Here is a 22,797-nt window from a genome sequence, read left to right as displayed (position 1 = left end):
ATTCTCTGATCCCCCGACGAGTCCGCCTCCGCGACGAGTCCGCCTCCGCGTGGGGGTGATGTACTGCTGGATGATCCCATCTTGGAAACAGTCTCTAGATCTGGAAGAGGTCTGGTCCCAGTCCACTTCTCACACTGCTCCCTCCTTGTCAGAGCATGCAGCACTGCAGCTGTGTCCCTGACTAATCTCACTACTACAAGGCAGAGTCCCTAACTGCAGGGCCTTCCCTAGAGCAGCCACACATCTACTGGTGAGTTGAGCCTAGCTGGGGCCTAGGGGGTAACTTGGCCTAGTGTAGGAGCCACTGGCTCCCTACACACACTACCTCCCCCTACCTTATCCCAGCTCCAACTAACTAGCATGGTCTCTGCCTGATGACTATATCCTGTCAGCCAGGGGAATCTGTCAGCCCTATTTGCTGGAATGCAGCATGTGATCTGGGTGAAAAGGCAGTCCCCAGAGGATTCTGGGTATTGTAGTCCAAACAGTACCTCTTTGCTATTGGGGCCGCGTGCGCCTGCTCCACTGCACATGCACAACCTTGTAATGGCCACTGCTGCCCTCCTGGCCCTCAACTGCTCAGGCTCTACATGTAATGGCCGCCGCTGTGTCTGCGCATGCGCGACTCTACGCGCCAAACCTAACATGGACGCCAGGCACCTTCTGCGCATGCGCGAGCCTCCGCACATGCGCGGGCATGAACAACTGAGGCCACTGAGAGCCCTGAGCGACATTTCTATCACACAACCTCTTGTTGGTAATGTATTTGGCTTTGTTTTATATCCTGTTATTTTATTAAACTGTCTGCATTTATTTTATTTATTTATTTTATTTATAAAATGTTTTACCAGGAAGTAATACATTGAGAGTTACCCCTTGTTTTCAAGTTTGTCCTGGGCATAGAGTTATGATGACAAATAATACTGTACATGGTTACAAATACATAGTTACATAAGTGAACAGGGTATACATTATATACAAGACATTGCATGCACAGTTAGAGATAATATATATTTTAGGCGTATATAACAGTTACAGATCAGATTCAAATGTGAAACAGCTTTCGTTTTGAAAGAACTTAGACTGGTGGTGGCTGTGAAAGTCTCCGGTAGAGTTGTGGGGTGCACAGTAAGAGAAGGAGGAGCGGACGATACTTTGCTGAACTTTTGGACCATGAAGAGTCTTTTGGAATCAGATCTCAGGTGAGAAGTGCTGCATGTGATATGGGTGAGGTGCTTGTTTAGGTAGATGGGTAGCTTGCCCAGGAAGTATTTGAAGGCAAGGCAGGAGAGATGAACTTTGCGCCTAGACTCGAGTGATGACCAATCTGGTTTTTTGAGCATTTCGCAGTGATGTGTGTTGTAGTTGCATTGGAGAACAAAACTGCATATTGAATTGTAGAGGGTATCAAGTTTGCTAAGATGGGTTTGGGGTGCCGAGCCATATACTATGTCCCCATAGTCGATAATTGGCATTAGCATCTGCTGTGCGATACACTTTTTGACCAGCAGACTTGGGGAGGATTTGTTCCTATAAAAGAACACCTAGTTTGGCATAGGTTTTGGATGTCAGATGTAGGGATGCTACACATATGTAATTAATATATTGGCAAAGTTTAACATTTTTGGGATGTTTTATAAAAGTCCCGAATGGCTAAAATGAGCCAATTTCAACAAATCTGCACAATTATATTTCTCATTTTTATTTGCATGTCCAGACCTATAATATTTTTGGGGAAGCATATGTTTCAGTTAACAGGCCGCAGATGAATGTGAGGGCTCACATACCAAGTAGTATTATTTCCAGTTAAAACTATTTTTTAACTACATATTCCCTTGATATTATCCTGTATACAAATTGAACTTACAAAGTGAATCCCTGCGCTTCTCCCATTGGGCTAACAATAACTGGGGAAATAAATATACATAGTGAAACCTAAGTCTGTAAGACAAAGGAGACTTTTGGTTACATCCTTTGATCAAATAATGACAAGCCTGCTAACCAACGTCAAGGTAAGTCTCAGTAGCAGGGTTTAGGGATTAGTTATATACCTAATTTTACCTGTGTTCAGTAAACTGTTATTAAATACAAGTGTGTGATCTTATTGCATTGGGTCCTGTGAAGGGTTTATCCGGCGCTGTCAGGATCCCTCACAGGTGGAGGCGCTGTCACCGGACAGATCAGGTACACCCTGGGCTCCCAGCAGCGGAGGTTCAGGCCTCCTGTACGCCACCGGTAAAGCACCAAACACTCGGTAGCCACCACATTACCCAAACATGGGGGGGGAAATAGCGCTACATATGTATGACAAATCTTTTCACCAGCAGCGTGCTCCTTACACGGAGAAGTGCAGTGAATATAGATATATATTTGTTTTAGAAATTGAACTTCAATGTAATGTAGTGTAATGCATACAGTATACTGTACATATTTTGAAAACCCACTGGGAAAATGCAGTGTAACTTCATCATTTCTACAATCATATATGGAAATCTAGATCTGTGGGAATGAAAGTGCCCATTAGAGAATGGAATAACAGTGTTCATACTTTTTCCGGCTATAGTACCAGAAATCTGCTAAATGCCCTATTTTGGGGTCCAGACAAATGGAACATTGTAAGGTAATGCTGGGAGGAGATATTCCTACATGTCATCTAACATAATCTTGTCTAGACTGAGCAACATAGGAGGAATTGCTGGATTATCCTTACTCTGCACCATCAATCACAGTGCTGCTAATGTCCAGAGAGACTCTATTCTAATAACCCTCTAATAAATCACCAGCTTTTATTTGCTTTCATTTAAAACCAATCACCTCTGAAGAGGGAGACCATTTGTTCGAGTTCAAGTGCCACCTAATGAGTCTTGAGTCAAAGTTTTAAAAGAAAGTGCAGGTTATAGTGAGTCATTCATTGTAGTCAAGGGCGATCACTGGCCAATCTTCACCAAGGCAAATTTCTGGAGACAAAATACAAATTCTTAATGTACTGTAATTCTTTAGTTAGCCTTAATAGGTCAGGTCTGGCCTGTCTCACCAAGTAGTGGCGATGATGAAAAGAAAATCTGTGAACGGATGACATTCTAAAATTAATAAACAATAATAGAGTTTTTCTCTCTTGTGCCTCTTATGCCATATTACATGTATTGTAATTCTGGAAGTGTCCACAGATTAGGAAGTTGGTGTTACACATATTAATTTGAGATGTACTTGTATCAAATTCTCCATCATTTCCCCCATTTCTTTAGTGTGCATCTGAGGTGCCTTAACAGGCTCTGGTTAAAAATGAAACTGTATTCACTGACTTTTTACATGTAATGAAGCCACAGGCAGACTAAAAAAAAGTGCCTACAGAGACGCTGCAGCCTGTATTAGACCACTTACCTTGGAAAATCTGTGGCTACCTCCCAGTAACGCTGGGAGATTTCTGCAGCCAGACTAATGGCCCATTGGACTAACACAGCGGGGGTCCCTGCATTTGAATGAGACTCCCATCCCGGTAGGATTCACACAGCGCGAGTCCCATTCAAATGCAGGGACCCCCGTTGCGGTAATCCGATGGGCCATTAGTCTGACTGCAGAAATTTCGCAGCGTTACTGTGAGATAGCCACAGATTTTCCTAGGTAAGTGGTCTAATACCGGCTGCTGTATTTATTTGCATAACGTGTATATTTTCACATCTTTAAATTCCATATATCCTGTTAGATTGCTATTTACTTTATACCTATTCTAGGAATTTTTTTAGAACAGAAGACGTTTTTAAGAGAAAAACAAATAAAAGCCTATTAGACGTGACTTTCATAACATAAACAACAGCTTCAGATCAGCAAAAACAGGGTTAAAGAAAACAGAAATAGACCTAACTCCTATAGGGAGGGCTGACTTCGCCACACACCCTATCTATGGGTTGTGGGGCTAGGCCCCTTACCAACAGCAATCACAGCAACAGTGTGGAGGTAGTTACTTCCGGGTCAGGCTTCTTCCTCTCTGGCTCGGAGGTGGGGACGGGGGGAGGAGTTGTAAAGTCCATGCGCAGGCTTCTCTCATACAATTCCAGGCAGAGACTTCTCTAACATAGTTAGAACATTTAACGACTCATGTAAATAAATGGCTGGGAAATGGGCTGTCATTATTCTATAATATCAAAGGCACTCAGTAGCTGGGGTGTTATTAAATAATAAGAGCCTTCAGAGTATTTCCATAGCAACCCCTGCAGTATTGTAGCACTCGTGTGTCTTATTTGTTACGTTTGGTGTTAAGCAAATACAAATATCACGTGAGCACATTCATATGTCTCAGACAGGTCTGCATCCCTGCCTTTCCCCATGATCTCTTATGCTTCCAGTGCAGACAGGGATTCTGGGTAATGGCTTGCAAATGAGCTCAGCGTGCGACTCTTTGCTTCTTGTTCATTTTAAGCGTATGCCTGCTGCATTACACAGCTTTTCAGCATACAGTAGCCTGGGTTAAAGAAGTGCAAAGCCAGTAACCCTACTCACAGACAGCTCTTTCGTTTAGGTGCAAGTTCTCCCTGACACACGGCAAATGCTGCTGCTATTGAACTGAAGCAATCTTCCATCATTTGTTTTTAAAGCATCTCATCTTGCCTTTAATTGCTCGCATGCAATTGGAGTAAATTGCCTTTCAATCGTGAAACTCAAAAGATGGATGGTGAGCTGAATAGACAGGTTGAGCTACACACAAAACTGGATACACACACTCACACATACAGTACACATTACATTTGTTTATACAGAAACAAAACACCCAAAAAGTTAATAAAAGTTTGGTTACATTCTGATAAGAAAAGATGTGTGAAACTATTCAAAATGCAGTTGTAACATTTTAATTTTTTTATATTGCATTTTTGAGAAACATTTCACCCTGGTTTCAAAAAGCCAATAATGTTGCAAAATGAGTCCAATATTTTGCGATTTTGCAAGCTTTTCAGTTAAACATTGCCAGACAGTGAGCAAAATATGGTGCGTGCGCTTTTCGTAGTGTGAACATGAAGTGAATCTTGCAAGTGTAACAGGTGTTCCCCACCCTCTGGGAGATTTCACTGTTACCTGGTGTTGTTGTGCTGCTCACCTGCTAGGCTTATAGGATACTGAGGGGGCTATGCACTAAGCAGCACGTTTTTTTGCGCCCGATTGGGAATTTATGACTCGCCTGATACAAAGTGAAGCCAAACGCGGGATTCCCTAACAAGTGAAGCGCATTTTGGTCCTGGTGGGCAAAACCATGCCAGATCGCGCAAGCTGCTTTCCCCCCCCTGCTATCGTGCTTAAAGTTCTACAGCGCGATAGCCAAAAGAAAAAAAATCAGCCTATAAGAGCTGCATGGAGACGCTGCGTGTCCATGCACGGCTCTTACAGGCGACCGTGAAGTATCAATATACATTTTAATACTAGTGTACGTGTGCAGGGGGCCTCCTGAGCTGAACCGCAATGGTTTCAGCCTCGGGGACCCCCTACTTCATGAGATACAGGCCCCGTTATGGGGTGCCGATATAGTACCCACTGTACTAATGAATGGGTGAAGGGTGGGGGTAGTTGCCTGGGGTTGGTGGTTAGGCCTCCTGGGTGGGTAGTGGCAGAGGGTGGGTTAACCCCTTAATTACTATAGCAGTTACTAACCACTACGGTGATTAAGGGGTTAGGGGACATTAGATTGTTTTTTTTTTATGTACTGTATTGTTTGTGTCAACAGAGGACATAGATGGTGATGCGGAGGAGTACGAGCTTCAGCCTGGCAGAGGTGAGTACAAGATTTATTTACTTTATTTATGCTGCTTAATCGATTGGTACACGATTGGTACCGCAGGCCAGCAGAGACCCCCGGACTCCAGCGGGGATCACCTGGGGACACCCGCCGGCCTGTTGTATTAATGGTGTGCGGACAAAAAGGTAAACAATGCTTTTTTGACCATCTCCAGCACTGGTACAAAAATCTGGCGTGCTTTTAAAGCACGATTGACTTATCACTGCTTTGTGAATCCCGCTGACTGGCAAAAAACGACGCATTTGACGTTTTTTGCCTGATCAGACGTATTTTTTTCCCATGGCTGAAAAAATGCCTTTTAAGGTCGATAAACCACTGTTATCACTGCTTAGTGAATCGAGCAGCAGGCAGTATCGGTCTTAAAAGCCATTTATTGGTCTTAAAAGCAGTTATCACTGCTTAGTGCATAGCCCCCATAGTGTCCGCCAATGGTAGTGGGGACGAAAAGAACAGGCTTTAAGGTTCTTCTCAGTTCTTCATTTGGTGCAGCGCCTCCATCTCCAGCAGGCCCCAGCAGAACTGGGTGCAGTCCCTGCAGGAAAACCCTCTTGTACTCCCCCTGATAAACTGAAGTTTCAGGCAGGAGTATAAAACAGGAACCATTCTTTATTCTTCATAGTACAGCATACCAACATTTACATTACTTCCTCACTCTCATCCCTGGAATCAACCCCAGGGCTTGAGGCCCTAAAGGTCTATCTCTGACTCCCATATCCCCTTGTGGAATATGGGGTAGCTGTTCACACTCCCCTTAGGGAGGGGATCTCTCTAAATTTGGATCTGCAGCCCCTTTTGTACCCAGGGGAGGGTCCTTGATAGGGCAGTACACAGGCCTTATTCCCAGCACCCCCCTGTCACTCAAGGGAGTTGTTTACTGCTGCAGCAGCAGCAAGGGCATAGATTTAACCATAACACTGCCTGCGCTGGTACCAGGGCTTATGTGTTAGGTAGGCAGATTAGTAGCCAAGAGGATACATGGCTACACAAGGTTAGAGAATTTACAAATTAGCATATTAAGCAAAATTGCAAAGCTAAATGTTTGGTGTACCGCTTGCAAACTCTAAATAGTCCACAAAATATTGTGTGTGATTTGCAAACTCCTCAAACTTTTTCACATCTTTAATGAAAAGTGCTGGGGTAAACTACAGTATGTAATCAAGCGTTTGTCAAACATAATTCCGTGTGAAGACAATAGTCAATATTTACTAAGTAGTCCGCTGCTAAAAGACACCATCTGATGCATGAAGATACTTTACAGACCATTGACTTGATTGGGCTATAAGTTATCTTCCAGCACCATGGCACAATAGTGCTTAGTAGATACTGTGTGGTCCTTAATTTTAAGATGCTTACCGGGCCAATAGTACATGTAGACCTTCTTTTTTACCTTTTCCATGGTGACCCAAAGAGGCTCTGATCCATTCCACCAAAGCGGCAACCGACTATCTTTATTGGCACCAATGTCAAATGAGGTATTTGTCTTCTGGTCCCACATAAAGTTTCCAGTCATCTGATGCACTTCACTGTGGCGCCCTGGAGAAACAGAGTGTGTGTATGTATTTTTTTCATATATACATATAGATCATTGCAACACAAAATATTGATCATTGTAAATGTATACACGAGTAAAGCAGTGTTTTAAAACGCTGAAAATTCATAAAGTACAGTAGCTGGTTATTTTAGATCATGATGGAACACATTGAAGAAAATGCTATAAACATTCAAAAAAACATTAAAAAATAAATGTCATATTTCATGCACTCAAAACAAAGATAGTATATGTAACTTGATATACTAGAAAACTGTCACAATGGTTATATGTTAATATTTGTGTCACCGTACTTAGCTCTGATGTTTATATTAGTATTAAAAATACAGAGGGGGGTGAGAGAAAACGCAAGATTTTGCTACAAGAATTCTGGAAATAGTTCCCTCCATTGCACGAAGCTCCGTTATAGCAGGGCAAATAGCGTGACGTTACCTAAATAGGTAAAGGACATTATTTTCGTTATCGATTATGCAACCAGGCAGTGGCATTCTCGTCTTCGGGCGTTTCATCAGAAGAACGACATTTTGAACACACACTTTGAACCATACTTTGAACTCAAACTTTATAGTAATCTTAGTGTTTCAGATTAGATTACAACAGTTAAACATATTTACAAGCTACGAAGGAAAAACTCCTACATAACAGATCTACAATTGTGCACATTTTCATGGGGATTGAGCGAGAAATACCTTATGTACGATATGATGAAAAATGAAAGGGGTTCCCTTTTCTCCTGAACACGGTGTATATATCCCCCCAAACCTCTGTGGAAAAACACCAATGCTTATTCCAAGTGTATTTCAATGACTTACACCCCCCCATCCCCCCCCATCCCCCCCCATCTCCTAAAAGATTTTTTTATGACCTATATTGACAAGCCTAAAGCCCCTTGTAATGAAGGGGGTATTAGTGTCAGTCCCCACAGGATCAGAATCCACACCCTCTGATATCCAGGGAGCAGCTCTAGCATTAAACTATCTCAGATGCGGGATAGCTCCCCTGTCACTGTATACTTAACTAATGTTGGGTTAGTTGCTTTATCGCATACGTTTTATAATTAACCTGACTTTAATGTAGGCTAACGTTACGTTAAATAGGCCAACATAGTTTAGTACATCTGGCTCTAAGATCTATATTGTATTACAGTTGAGATAGAAATTAAGGAAATCCATTGAAGGCAATCTATAATTGTGTCGGGCCTTTTCCATAAGGACTATCTTCTGCAGGATTACAGCAAGTCAAACACCATAAGCAAACAGACAAATCTGATAACCCCCATCCCTGGGGGCGGGCGGGGGGGGGGGGGGGCTAACACCTCTGAAATCAGATACCCTGAGGAACATAAGAGCCCAAAGCCCAAAAACTATTCAAGGAAACAAAAGAGCATCCAGAAACGCTGTTTGCTGGATTCCCATATACAGGAGAGAATTCTTTTTAAAAACAAACTTTTCTTTACTGAATCCCCTGCAGCCTGGCACACTGCAACGTGCAAACACTACATACAGTACACATCACAAAGAGAGAAATTAGTAAAGGATGACAACTAAGAATTCATGATGTAGAAGAATCAGGCAGCAGGGTGCTAACTGCAAATACTTTATCACAATGGCACATCATGAGCCAAGGCTGTAAGAGCAGTCTGCACGGATTTTAAAGGATCTTGTAGGTATTTAAAGTCCAAGCCAGAGCTGAAGAAAAGGAGCACCCCCCAATTAAGAAAAATTGCAAAACAGACCGCAAAGCAATACACAAAAAAAATCCAGCCCCAATAAGAAACACAGCCAGCAAAGACATCACACATTGTCCCAACACATCATACCCATCCTCCACTATCACAGACAGTGTATCCCCAGCAGTAGAGAAACTTCACACAATTCAAAGAGGACTCATTAAAAAACAACCTCAAGAGATGGGCACTGACCAGCTAAGGGAAGAAATTATCCAAAAAGCAGGGAAGACATTTCTCAAAAAATGAATACATGGCAAATATGCAGGATCTAAAAACTACTATACTAGCCCTGCAGCAGGACAACAAACATCCGAGATGAACTGCGGAAACTCCGAGAGAAACATAGAAGGAAAGTCTCAACCAATGAGAGAGAGAGAGAAAGCGAGAGCGCGCGCTATGGGACTCACATCACAACACCAATACAACAATACCCCCCATTAACAAAAAACTTCTCAAGAGACTGACAACCAGCTCACTATAACAAAAACAGAATCTCTACCTTCTCCCCTCCCTCCAACACCCAATTTCTGTGAAGGGAAAAAGCAAGCTGAGATCTTAGCTTTCAGTTTACCAGCTTACCTTAATATGAATAAATTATTGCATTTCAGAGAAGGACAGAATCCCTATAGATATGCACTCTGTACTACAGTATTGATAAAGGTAATGGATATTAGAATTAGTATAAAATAATTTTATTTAATACAATATAAAATAAAAAATAAATTATGATTGGCGGGGACAAAACATGTCCAGTCATGCGGACATGGACATTGACAAACACACGAAAAAATAAAAAAGGTTAGAGAGGTACTACACTCTGCTAGTGGGTGTGTATACAGGTGAATTGCCCAAATGTGTTGCACTTAGGTCAGAATACTGCAAGGGCTAGTGTTTGTCTGACTGAATGAAGTAGTGCAAGAAATATAGGCTACCCCTTGGTGCTGCCAGGGAGTGGTATAACTGGCAGACAAGGGGTGTATAGCGCCTCAAGGCAGTGTTACCAACAACCTGGTGAGGCATTGGTAAGGGGACCTGATACACAGTTAAACTGGAGCCGACATTATGTATCATTTGGTGTGGTGTCACAAGGTTACATATAGTTGTGGTACAGGAAGGTGCAAATTATACAAAATAGATGGTATATCAAATTGCAGTTTCTCAGCTGGTAGTGTAGGTAGCTCTCTAATAAACATTGCTAGCATGAAATGCAACGTTAAGAGGTGCGTAAGGGGTCCACTTAATAAACAGCTGGTTAACATAGCAGGGGCACCGTGAGGCAATATGTATTTTCCCCGTTGAAGGTAATGTGGTGTGGTAACCCCGTAAAAAATCTGTTGGATCAGTATGTTACGTTCAATAATTAGTGTATCGCTCGTATCACTAGTAGGTGTTCTAATTCATCAACAGAAAAGTGGCTGCCAGTAAAGTTATATTGTGGTCCCAGCGATTGTGTAGCACTTGGAGATATACTGAATGGCAGTGAGGGAGAACGAAGCACGTTGTACACTGTCACAATGTATCACATGTAGAGCTTCAAGGTAAAGGGAGGAATATGTGAAGTCACGGCCCCCCTACACATATTAACACCGTATCAATGCCATGCCGGAGGAGCCGTTCAAAAAAATATTTAGAAATGAGGCACGTGTCACATAGAGCAGGGGGGCGCAAACTTTTTTCCCTGCGCCCCCCTGCCGGCTGTCCCCTCACTCCCGCGCCCCCCCCAACCCCAACTTACCCTCGCACCGGCGTAATGACGTCACGTTGCCATAGCAACGTGACGTCACATGACCTCACAGCGTCATTTTGACGCCGCGTTGCCATGGCGACGCCGGGAGGAAGCCGCCGGAGCAACGGGTAAGTATGGTTTACAGAGGCCCTGCAGCTCCCCCGGCACTTAATTTAAGTGCCTTCGGGAAGCGCGCGGGGCCTCTGTAAACCCCGCGCCCCCCGTCGGCAGTCTCGCGCCCCCCCTGGGGGTCGCGCCCCACAGATTGCGCACCGCTGACATAGAGCACCGTATTTTAGCTATAGCCTTTTAATATATTTAGAAAATATTGATTGTACAGGATCGTAATCCCCCTTCCACAGAGAGAGGAGCATTGCAATTTCAAAACGTCCACCTCTCTCTACAATACACTATGATGTCACTAGATGGGTCGTGCACGCTTCTTCCTGGGTGAGAATTTTCACAGGTAGTGTTAGGACCTGCATATACTGGTCATGCCGTGAAGTGGCTGCAGGCTTATAATGCTTTGGCTAAAGGGCTTAACTAAATTACCCTTATTCATGAAAATACTAACATTGAAGTATTTAACTATGTATTTTGTCCCATTGGATGTAGCATTGAGTATTTTTGTCCTGGGTGTGCACACCTTGTTATGGAGGTGGGTTATGTAGATATCCTTTGCCATGGCAATCAAGGGTATGTTTAACCCAAGCTGTGCTGGTGATATTCGCATATGAATGGCTGTTGTGGTAACCTAAAGATAAGGTAGGGAATGTCACTGAACAAATAATAATCTATTTCACACAAAAGGGTGACAATCGTGAACATGGTCCAACGTGTGAGATCATGTACACCTTATGCCTTACTCTCTCCTACTGTAAGGAATCCACACCTGAGTTTACTGGTTACCTTGCCTTGCAGACCTGGGCAGTCCTGGAACACTCCTCCTGGTATCTACAGCAGCTGTGCAAGCTATTTACTGCAGCTCCAGCCTTGTACTCAGTCATTGGAGCAGTGCCCTCACACCCTCCTCTGGGGATTGACCCGCTGGCCTTTAAGTACTGCATTCCCACAATCCCTCTCTGCCGAGCATAATCCTTCTTGGTTGTTCACTGTGTTTGCCACAAGCTACCTGTTTGGCCGCCTTGTTCCTGGTTCATGTTTCTAGTTCCTGTCCTGGTTCCTGTGCTGAAGCGTTGGTTTCCCAGCGTATCCTTCAGCCCCACGTTCCAAGAGGCCTGCTGCCTTACCCATAGCAGAGGCCAGCCTTCCGAGTCTTGAGGTCTGCTGCTCTCTCTTCTCGCAGAGGCCCGTTATAGACTCATGTGCTGAAGCATTGGTTTACCAGTGCTGCCTGGCGGTATGCCCACTCTCGTTCAGCATTCTCCTTCCTGAGACCGGCGCCATGGGCCGTGGACACCACTCGCGCAAACCCCGTTCCCGATCTGCAGCAATTACGCTGAAGCAGGAAGGCCTGCTTGATTTCCTGTTGCCGACTCCCTGCATGGACTACGTTTACCCTGATGTCTCCAATCCTGACCCTGGCTCATCCACTGACTACGCTGCTCTCTCCAGTCCCGACCCTGGCTCGTTTGACGATGGATTTTGCATTCCGGATCAGCCTGCGTCGGTGGTTATATAACCCCACCTCAGTCACGCGGTCCGACCCTGGTTTGTGGCGAGCACAACCGTGACACCTACATCATGCACTGCTCATCTTTGCACTCTCTCCTCCCTCTCTTTGCACGCCCTGCCTTACTGCGTCTGCTCCTCTCTGTGTGCACTACACTCCCTTCTCTCCTACTCATCTGTCTATACCTTTCCTTGCTGTCTCTGTTTCCTCCTCCTACTCACCTGCGCCCCCACCCAACACTGAACATTCAGATTTTTTAAAATACTATAGCCCCAGTCTCTCACCCTCTTCTCATCCCCTCTCTTGTCCCCCCTCCTCATACCCGCTCTCTTGCCTCCCCTCATCCACTCTCTCTTGCCCCCCCATCTTCTGTGGGAGAAGAGCAGGGCGGCAGAGGAGTTGGATGGCTGGGGCGAAGCAGGGCAGCAGAAGAGGAGGACGGCCAAGGGGGAGCACACTGTAGCAGCGACAGACAATGGAAGTCAGTGAAGACATCCAGGTCAGACCGCTGGGGCGCACTCTTCTCCCACTGTCCTGCTTTTCTCCCTTCATCCAACTCTTCTGCCGCCCTGCTCGGGTGGTCCTCCAAACTCTTCTCGTGTTGCCATCCTCCTCCACTATCACCCTGCTTTGGTCTTGTGATCATCCTCTCCCATCACCTGTCTTTGCTGCTGCAACTCTGCACCCACCGTTGTTGTGACGATAGGGGTAGCTGGCATCTCAAAACTGGGATGAAGCCCAGCTAGCTACCCCTAAATCCATGTAATTTGGCCACCTATGTAAGGCTTCTTTTGGCCAAATGTACAGGGAATGTATAATGCACTACGTATGTAAGCTCAAGCACTTTATTCCCCGTAAATGCAATCCCCCAGTTTAGTGAATCAACATTTGATGTGATTTGGGAGTCAGCCCTGTAAAGTGTAAATTGGATTATGTGCTCATTTCTAAGATAGCAGACTTTAATGTGATTTGCATGTGTACATTTCTATGGAGGGGACTTTGTGATTTAATCAGCCAAGGTTCCTGCAGAGAAATGTAGATTGGACAATCAGGTCTGGGGATGGGCTCTCTGTTCTTTTCAGACTTTGAGACTTCTACCAGTCGGAGGTCTTGGCACGCCCCTGCTCTGGCTTTTGTGGCACCAACCTAATGCGTGCTCTGATTGGCCAGCAGCCCCCTCCCATGTAAAGGATAGCCACAGAGGGCTATATAAGGGGTGCTGCGGATCAGAGAATTGAGATTCCTTCAGAGGACCATCTGAGAGACACTCTGGGAAGGAGTGTGGAGACTATCAGAGAGAGAGGCTACCTGAGTGACTGAGAGACATTTTGTGAAGGAGTTTGGATCTTGACGGTGACCAGCTGGAGATACAGTACATGTCAGAGGGGCTGTTGTGTGATCAGCGCTCTGATATCCTGGACGAGAAGCAGACAGGGCAAGCCTTCTTGAAGCAGGCCCCTGCACCTAGCGAGGCTAGAGTCTACTCCCCAGGCCCCTTGTATCTTGTTTTGTACATCTTTGTTTTGTCTGTTGGTGTGCCAGAATAGACCTAATTTTATTCAACAATTTTGACCTGTCTGGTGCTAGTTATCCCGGTGGTTTCATTGTAAAAGTCTCCCGTGACAGTAATCCTCGTCAGCTGCACCCCACAATGTGCCGCACTAGGTGACCGTCTAGGTCAGGGGTGCACAAACTTTTTCCCCAGCGTCCCCTGCATGCTGTCCCCCCCTGCTTGCGCTCCCCTTACCTTTGCTTTGGCATCAAATGATGCAGCGTGGAAGCAAGGTAAGGGAATTTACAGAGGCCTCGCGTGGTCCCCGGCATTTAATTTAAATGCCCTGGGGAGAGCGTGGAGCCTCTGTAAGTGCAGCGGCCCCCCCTCCCCTGGAAAATCTCACGCCCCCTCCATCATGCTCTGCTCCTCTCTCTGCATACTAGCCCTCCTCTCCTACTTATCTCATCTGTCTCCTCTCCTTGCTGTCTCCACTGCCATTAAATTCCTGGGTGAGTGAGAGGCCACTAAGACTATTACAGATGGGAAGGGATGTATATTGTATATCTTTATTTATATAGCGCTGATAGTGTACTCAGGGCTTTACAAAGACAATACCATACATGGAGTTATAATAATACAATATGCACAGCAAAGTCAGACATTAGGAAAGAAAATCCCTGCACTGGAGAGCTTACAATCTAAGTGGTATTTTGGGAAACTTATAGAGACAGCAGGTGAGGGAATAAGTGCAGTAGATGGCAGTTCTTGGCCACAATGGTTGGTAGGAGTCACTGTGAGTGTGGAACAGTAGCCATGAGTGCAGGCTATTCGGATGCTTATTTTCACAGGTGAGTTTTAAGGTTGGTCTGTATTAAATTAGGTTAACACCATGCAGGTGTGTATATGAGTGAGAAAGGGTGAGAGAAGGTGAGTAGAGGATTGGGGGGGGGGGCTTTTTATTGAGGAGGGTAGAAGTTGTTGGGAAATGTGTGAACATGGTGGTGAAAAGGTGAAGTCATATGCAGTGACGCGACATTCGTGACGACGGACTTCCAGGCTGCAGTCCAGTGACACCACGAGGACGCCGACAGGAGTTTTTTTAGTTCAAGGTCTGTGTGTTACCTACCATCTAGCTTTGGACTCTTTCTTTGTGAACAACTGAGGACTTTCTGATCGCAAGGTTCTGTTTAGCAGAGCCCGACCCTCTGTGGGTGTCACGGGTATTTTGATCTATGTGATCCAATTCTATATGTAGTGTCATATATGTTTTATATTTCAACATATACATATTTTGTGTATTAATATCGGTCTTTTGTCTCTTTACATGCGCTCCTATTTTTTTGTTTTATGAACATGGTGCAGTGGATGGGCACAAGCATAGATGGAGGTGAGGGAATTGAAGAAATGGGGATAGGAGGAGAGTGGTGGAGTTTGGCAGAACAGAAAAGTTTACAAAGGAGTGAGGAAATAGAATAGCAAACAGATAAAGAAATAGGGAGGCATAATCAGATGCAGTGAGAGAGGTAGAAGGAGAGAGTTTCCAGTTATTGGAGGATAAGAAGAGGAGTTAAAAGATCAGATGTATAAATCAGGCTTGGGAGGGCAGTGTAGCAAAGGAGATTAAACATCATCTTAGAAAGTTAGTCTTTAGATTATTATTGAAAATATTGTCAGAACATTTAGAAATCCAAGTTCTCACAGTTGTAGGGTTGATGATGAAGCGTAGAGTCCAATTCTTGTATTCTTCACTTCCAATTCATTTGGTACACAGACAATGTGCAGGCTCATTACACAGGATGTGCTGTCTAATTATCTGTGTGAGTGACAAGCCGCTCAGCATATCACAGAGGGGGAGGGATGTCTCACTGGCTGTCTCAGGCTGAACGTCCTGTCACTCACCCAATCACTTTGTGGAACGTGAACCCCACCCACTGGAATGTTAATGAGCCAAGAGGACACAAAGAACTTTTTGTTCACAGCTGCAACAGATTCAGTCTCAACCACCCTAGTGTACACCTGCGTTGCCCCAAAGGCGGACAGTCTGATGGGGCTCCCCAAGAACTGCTCCGCTCTGCACAGGACCAGCGTGCTAAGGGTTAACATGTGCTTGTACTTTGTGGAACGTCAACCCCCACCCACTGGAATGTTAATGAGCCAAGAGGACACAAAGATCTTTATGTTCACAGCTGCAACAGATTCAATCTCAACTACAACCCAGATTGAGCATTGAGTCAAACGCTTTTGACCCTTCTGTGTTTGTGAGTTGAACTATTGCAGATTTACTGTGTGTTTTTATTAAATTCAATTTACGGTATCACACTAGGAGCGTGTGCTTCTCTTTCCTTCTCTTTCTCTTAGATTCATATCGCTGAGACTGGTTTAACCCGCTGAGGAAGCTGCCTAAAGACTTCTTAAGATACCATTTTATACGTTTTGATTTTGAAGTTCAAGTTTGTGTGATTTTTTTTTATGGACATTTGTTTTTTTTAATATTTTTTTTGTATTTTTTTTGCATTGTCTAATATTGATACATATATTTTTCAATTGAATTTCTCTGCATGGTTTATTTTCTGACATTACATCTCCACTATTCGGTATTTACACTCCTTCTATACATTTTATTGCCAATTCAGCATATATTTCTAGTAGTGCCCTAGCGCTGTCTTTTCTTTTTCTGATATATATATATATATATATATATATATATATATAATCAAAAAATAAATAGATGATACCGTTCTGTGGCTAACGAAATGCTTTTATATGTGCAAGCTTTCGAGATACACTGATCTCTTCCGGCGATGTTACAATGAATGAAGCAAGCAGAAGCTATACTATAAACAGTGTCTATTGGAATGTTATCTGTGCTGTTCCTTCCCCCGGTGTGGATGTGTTGTATGGCTGGAGGTGTCAAAAGGTTCCTGAAAGCAAGTGATGAGAGAGTGTATATGTGTATCAGTGTGAATAAAAATGAATGGAGAGCCCACAGTATATACAGTGCTTTACAAAAGGTGTGTGTGGAGTGGGAGTGGATATAAATGGTGTGGGTGGGTATGGAAATGTGAGAGTTAGTAGCATAACTAAAAGTGTGTGTGGATACTATGTGGTCCCTATTGGTGTATAGGAATGGAAAAACAAGGAGTATAAGTATGTGTGAGAGACAGCTGTGTGTGCATACATATAGCACAGTATGTACAGACATGGAATATAGCGCTCATGGGAAGAGAGTACACTTGTGTCAATAATGACTCATAAAATTTCGATCTCTGTTTAGGCCACTGCTAAGTGTCCCGAACAGTTGCATAAATTTGTATTCATGCAACCGTCTCTCTTTCGGTGTTTTAAGATTACCTTTGAGTATGGCAACCCTCAGATCGTTCATCTTATGGCCAGAGTCAGAGAAATGTTCGCCAACATATATATATGTGACAGAAAATATAGACAGCGCCCTTCACACACTGCTGACAGCAACATCCTTTTTGGAGCCTATACTGACACTCACACACAAAGAAGAGACCGAGGAGTCCTCAGTTGGTGCATGGGCAGGTCCCATAACATGCTTTATTTTATCAGACAAATTGTAAGTGTGCATTTGTCTTGTCCATGAGATATTAAAACTTTGTTCATCTGATTTTACACAAGGATCGGGCGCTTCTTTTCTCTTTTTCTCCAACATATATATATATATATATATATATATATATATATATATATATATATATATATATATATATATACACACAACATTACCATTCTCTCGTCCGGTAAAGAAAGACTGCACTCGGTTCAGTAATCATGAAAATCTGTATTGGACATCTGAATAGAAAAGATAAATCACCCAATCCGACGTTTCGGTCCTGGAATAGGACCTTTCTCATTATTTTTAATGGACAAACGCGCTATTATCCATATCTGGATAATAGGAATTTTGCCCATTAAAGTGTGTGTTGTGGGGGGGGGGGGGGCGGTTTATGGGGGGTTGTATTTGTTTTATTGTATTGCACTGTAGTGGGTTTTTTTGGATGGAGAAAAGCGCTATTAGCCATCTTTGGCTAATTATATTTCATTAAAGACAAAGCACCTGCTGCATCTATTAAAAAATATGCAAACTGTATTGACACATAAGCAGACCTGCTGTAAGACAATCCAATCTGTAAAACAGATTGGATGTTTGCTGCATAAGGAGATCACAAGATTTTCACTTACATTTTTTGTACTCTATACAGGAGGCTTAACTCTATTCACTTAGCGATGCACTACTGAACTATTGACCCCTCTGGCAGGAAAGAACATTGGAAACATGTGGACTACAAGTTGGCCTGTTTAATGTTTCCAGGCTGCAAAAAAATGGGGATAAATTATAGCATTAGATTTGTCAAAGTAAAAACAAAACTTTTGTTCACTAATAAATCTGGTAATAACTCTAGTTCTGCAGTCTTGGTGGCATAACACAGCCGGTTATAGCACATAAGAAACCCTAGGGGCAGATTCATTAAAGTGACGCTTATTGGTCCGAAGGAGGCATTGAGACTAAAACATACCAGACCAACAAAAATATAACAGTAAATTAAAATAAAGTGCACTAAAACAGGAGGATTTATGTAAATAAATATGAGTGGGTGGATACTGAGCAGAGAACACCGCCTGACGCCCACTGTGAGGCGAACTCTGAAACCATCCCAGTGTACTCTTCCTGGTTACAGGAGCGCCCTAGCACCCGGAACATGGCCACTATGCTCATTGGAGCCTCCACTTCCAAACACTGCTTCCTGGCCTCATAATGTCAAGAGCAGGTTGGCAAGCAGGTCCCTAAGCTTATTGTACTGGGACTCTGGGTGATCAAAAATTAAAAGGTGAGGGGGAAAGTGCAGCCAGAACTGCAGGAGAAGGACTCTCAAGGTGGATAAGAGGGGCTGCAGTCTGGCGCAAGCACCTCTGCCTCTACCCAGTCCTGTCACTCGTAGTCCAAGAGATCCCGACTCTGTTCAGTTGCGCCACGATTACTCAGTGGTGGATATAGGGCGATTCCAACATCCGAGCTCCCACTTAGGATTAAACAGCAGGGGCTCAGCGAGGAAATCAACCCTCACCACAACCTTTCCTGGTCATGGAGACCAGGCTGCAGGCCTATAGTACGTCCCGGTAGTATGCACTGAGGCTTGATTATAAACAGTTGCTGGTCATACCCCATATCGTACAGCCAGCAAAAAAAATGGTCGACATCTGGCACTACTGCGGAGACGGATCTGCAAATAAGTATCTCTGTAGGTATTGGAGGTGGAAAGTGTGTATTTGGGAGCGGATACACACTACTCCCTGTCCGGCGATGATTTGTTCTTCAAGATCACTGCCATTTTCTTGGGCTGGGTTCTCCACAGCAGAGGGGTAGTCTCCCATTTACTTGAAAGTATTATTCCCCCACAAGATATTCCTAAATATGGGAGGCAAGGAGTCTACCTGTAAGGGACCTACCAAAATGCCGGAACACTTGGATCAGTTGATCAGAGTTGAAGAGGCTGCTGTATTGATCTCTTGTCACTGGCACTTGTGCCCGCTCCAGATCAACTACTGTAGGTCCTGGGCCACGAGGAGCAGGTCATCACAGATGACAGGACTATTTACATGTCGGGCTTCCACGGCACCAGCCCAGTGAGCCTCTTCCTCAGAAGGCAGAGGAAGGCTCGATGGCCAGTATGCACAGTTGCCCAAATAGAGCGTATCCTTAATGTACTCCTCGACCAAATGCTGTTAGGGATCAATTAATCTTCACAAGACACTCTGCAGAGGCGTACAGCATCTGGAGAAGACCCACAAATTGTTGGCCAAAGCCGAACGTCTGCATGGTCTGTATGAGGTGATCCACCCTGTCAAACGGCTTCTCCTGACCTAAGGACAGGAAGGCGAGTGTGGAAGTATAATATTTTTATATTATTAATATATGTATAACAATAAGAAAAGCACTGCTTTTTATTACACTGTATTATGAGCCATTTATTTGAAAGAAGTTTTTCCTTCTCTGAACTTTCTGTCACCTTATAATAGCTGAAGCTGTGTTTATTTTCTTGAGGTGGGCCCCTCAGTCCTTATCTGCTGATTGTCTCTTTGTAGAGTTAGGCAAGACAGATACAGCTTGAAGGGGGAAGCAGGAGATTGTCAGGCAGCCAAAGTCTTTCTTTATGATTAGTCAGCTAAGATATATCGTAAATGTATAACCAATAATGACATGAAATTATGCATACCGCCCTATTTTTGGGGTATAAAATAGACTGGTTTGGACCATCTTAGGAGTGCGTTTTGTGTACTGTAAGTCAGACAGCAATGTTTGATTCGTATTGAATGCACTCTTGCAAACGGCTGCTGCAATAAAGTTTCTCAACAGATTGCTTTTGTCTAAATAATGATAAGTGTGAACTGAGTTTTTCCACGACACGAGTGACAGACCACTCTACGCATTGTGCAGCAGGTCACGGACCAGAAAGATATTATCGTGAGTAGTCTAGTCTGGGAGAGTATGGGACTGGTCAGGGTGACTTGAGCATCAGCGAGAGCACTTTGGCTATGATCTTGGAGTTCGTGCTGAGCAGCGAGACCGGTCACCAGGGATTTGGCAAAGATGCCCCTTCGGCAGCAGAGACAGTACAGCACGCTGACATCTCACCGGTCTCGAGGGCTTCTGCCAGGACATCAATGAAATCAATGAAATCAATGAAATCAATGAAATCAATTGTATATATGTCCCCTCAAACCTCCTTCCAAATAAATTAGGGAGAGATGTTTAGACTGAAAATGAACATACCTGAGATAGCCTTGGAGATATACAAAGCATATTTAAATGAATCACATGTCCTAAAATCTATTCTTCAGACCAATCCGTTTAAAGGCCCTTGTGATGAATGGGAAACCAGTGTCAGACCCACATGGATTAGAACCCACAACCCTGTCATTCAGAACAACATATCTACTGTAGCTGTAACAGATGTTACCTGGTGTTATTGTGCTGCTCACCTGCTAGGCTTACATGATACTGAGTGTCTACCGGTGTTAGTTGGGGACGAACAGGACAGGCTTTAGGGTTCTTCTCAGTTCTTCACTTGGTGCAGCGCCTCCACCTCCAGCAGGTCCCAGCAGAAGTGGGTGCAGTCCCTGCAGGAAAACAATCTTGTACTCCCCCTCATAAACTGCAGTCTCAGGCAGGAGTATAAAACAGGAACAGTTCTTTATTCTTCAACAGCAGAACAGCATACCACATGCACACTACTTTCTCTCTCTCTGGTCCCTGAAATCAACCCAAGGAGCTTGAGGCACCAAAGGTCTATCCTTAGCTCCCATATCCCCTGGTGGAATATGGGGTAGCTGTTCCCCCTCCCTCGAGGGAGGGGATCTCTCCAGCACTGCACTAAATTTGGATCTGCAGTCCTTTTTGTACCCAGGGGGAGGGTCCTAGGTCTGAGCCCCTGATAGGGCAGCACACAGGCCTTAGGCCCACCCCCCTGTCACTCAAGGACGTTGTTTACTGCTGCAGCAACAAGGGCATAGATTTACCCCTAGCACTGTCTGTGCTGTACCAGGGCTTATGTGTTAGGTAGGCAGATTAGTAGCCAAGAGGATACATGGCTACATAGCAGTGAACTAAACCAGATGCTGGGAAATTCTACTGTCACATAACCCTCAGGTGTCTCCGGTGTGCTCCTTTTTGGCACAAGAAACATTGAACTGGCAACCAGAAAATGGAAATGTTCTGCTTTTAAAGCAACAATACTCCCCCCCCCCTTTTTTTCTTTTTCTTTCTTTATATGTAAAGCATGTGACTATGTATAATTCTATATTCTTACCAGAGTTGGCATTCGTTTGGTGCTCCCGTTTATAAACCTGTAAAAATTTGGATTGTGTGCCTAACATAATTGCTGCCTTTTAGTTTCAAATCAATCTTTTAGTCAGTGTAACTCAGCAGCTACAATGTATCCTTATATTACTAAGGTAACTATCTATTGTTACAGTTTACAGCTGAAACTGCTGGGAACATTGGCAACAAATTATCACAAACCGGAAAGGTGTTGCAAAGATCTTGTACTGCTTGGGAAGTGGGCTGAAATCTGCTCTGCAAATCAAATGATGCTTTAAAACTGGTTAAAAAAATGGTATTAAAAATTGAATTTACAAAAAAAGGTCAGTATTATCTAATACTACAGAACTGATTTATATAAACAAATATATAAGATTTCACATGTTCTGTTGCTTTAAAGGAAGTTAGGGGGAGGGGACTAAAGGTGTGACTAGTACCGCTCAAAATTATGCTGTGAACACAGCATTTCCCAGTATCTGGGTTAGTTCCATGCTAGAGCTGCTGCCCTGAATGGCAGTGTTGTGGGTTCTAATCCTGTTGGGTCTGACATGGTACCCCTTCATCACAAGAGTCTTTTACATTGATTGGTCTTAATATGACTCCTTGAAATTGTCTTTCCCTCTAAAATGCAAGCATATGAATGAGGATTGTAGGACAATTGTTGAGAGGATATTTTACAAAGTAAAGCAGATGAGTTTAATTTATTTTAATACTGGAATGAGTGCTGAAGGTCTTCTTAAGAACTTATAATGTCAAAACATCCTAGATTTAGTTACACGTGAAGTATTTTAAGTAAAAACGGTGTGCTTAACCTATTCTAAACCCGCAGAATAGACAGGAAGGTTATACAATGGTTTTAAGTTGCCTGAACAGCCTATGGATGACAGTGGAGTTAGAATTGACAACCGTTGATACAGCTGACAAAATAATTTCTGATAATAACCTTGAGTTCCTTATATGTTCATAAGGAGATATTGTACGACATCAGCGTTAAGATGAAACAACAGATGTAAAAAACCATGTTAGGACATACTACTTAA

The 22,797-nt window shown here is 43.7% G+C and overlaps 1 protein-coding gene across 1 annotated transcript in view; it reads right to left on the bottom strand.

Moving 5' to 3' along the window:
- ENPP6 (ectonucleotide pyrophosphatase/phosphodiesterase 6) overlaps nt 1-22,797 on the bottom strand; it is a 109,749-nt gene that overhangs the window by 41,148 nt on the left and 45,804 nt on the right. Inside the window, exon 2 of the mRNA XM_075610520.1 lies at nt 7,136-7,315. Coding sequence (XP_075466635.1) covers nt 7,136-7,315 — 180 coding nt within the window. The remainder of the gene's footprint in view (nt 1-7,135; nt 7,316-22,797) is intronic.

This window comes from Ascaphus truei, chromosome 1 (genome assembly GCF_040206685.1).
Source record: "Ascaphus truei isolate aAscTru1 chromosome 1, aAscTru1.hap1, whole genome shotgun sequence".
NCBI lineage: Eukaryota > Metazoa > Chordata > Amphibia > Anura > Ascaphidae > Ascaphus > Ascaphus truei.
This window is presented reverse-complemented; position numbering and strand designations above follow the sequence as displayed.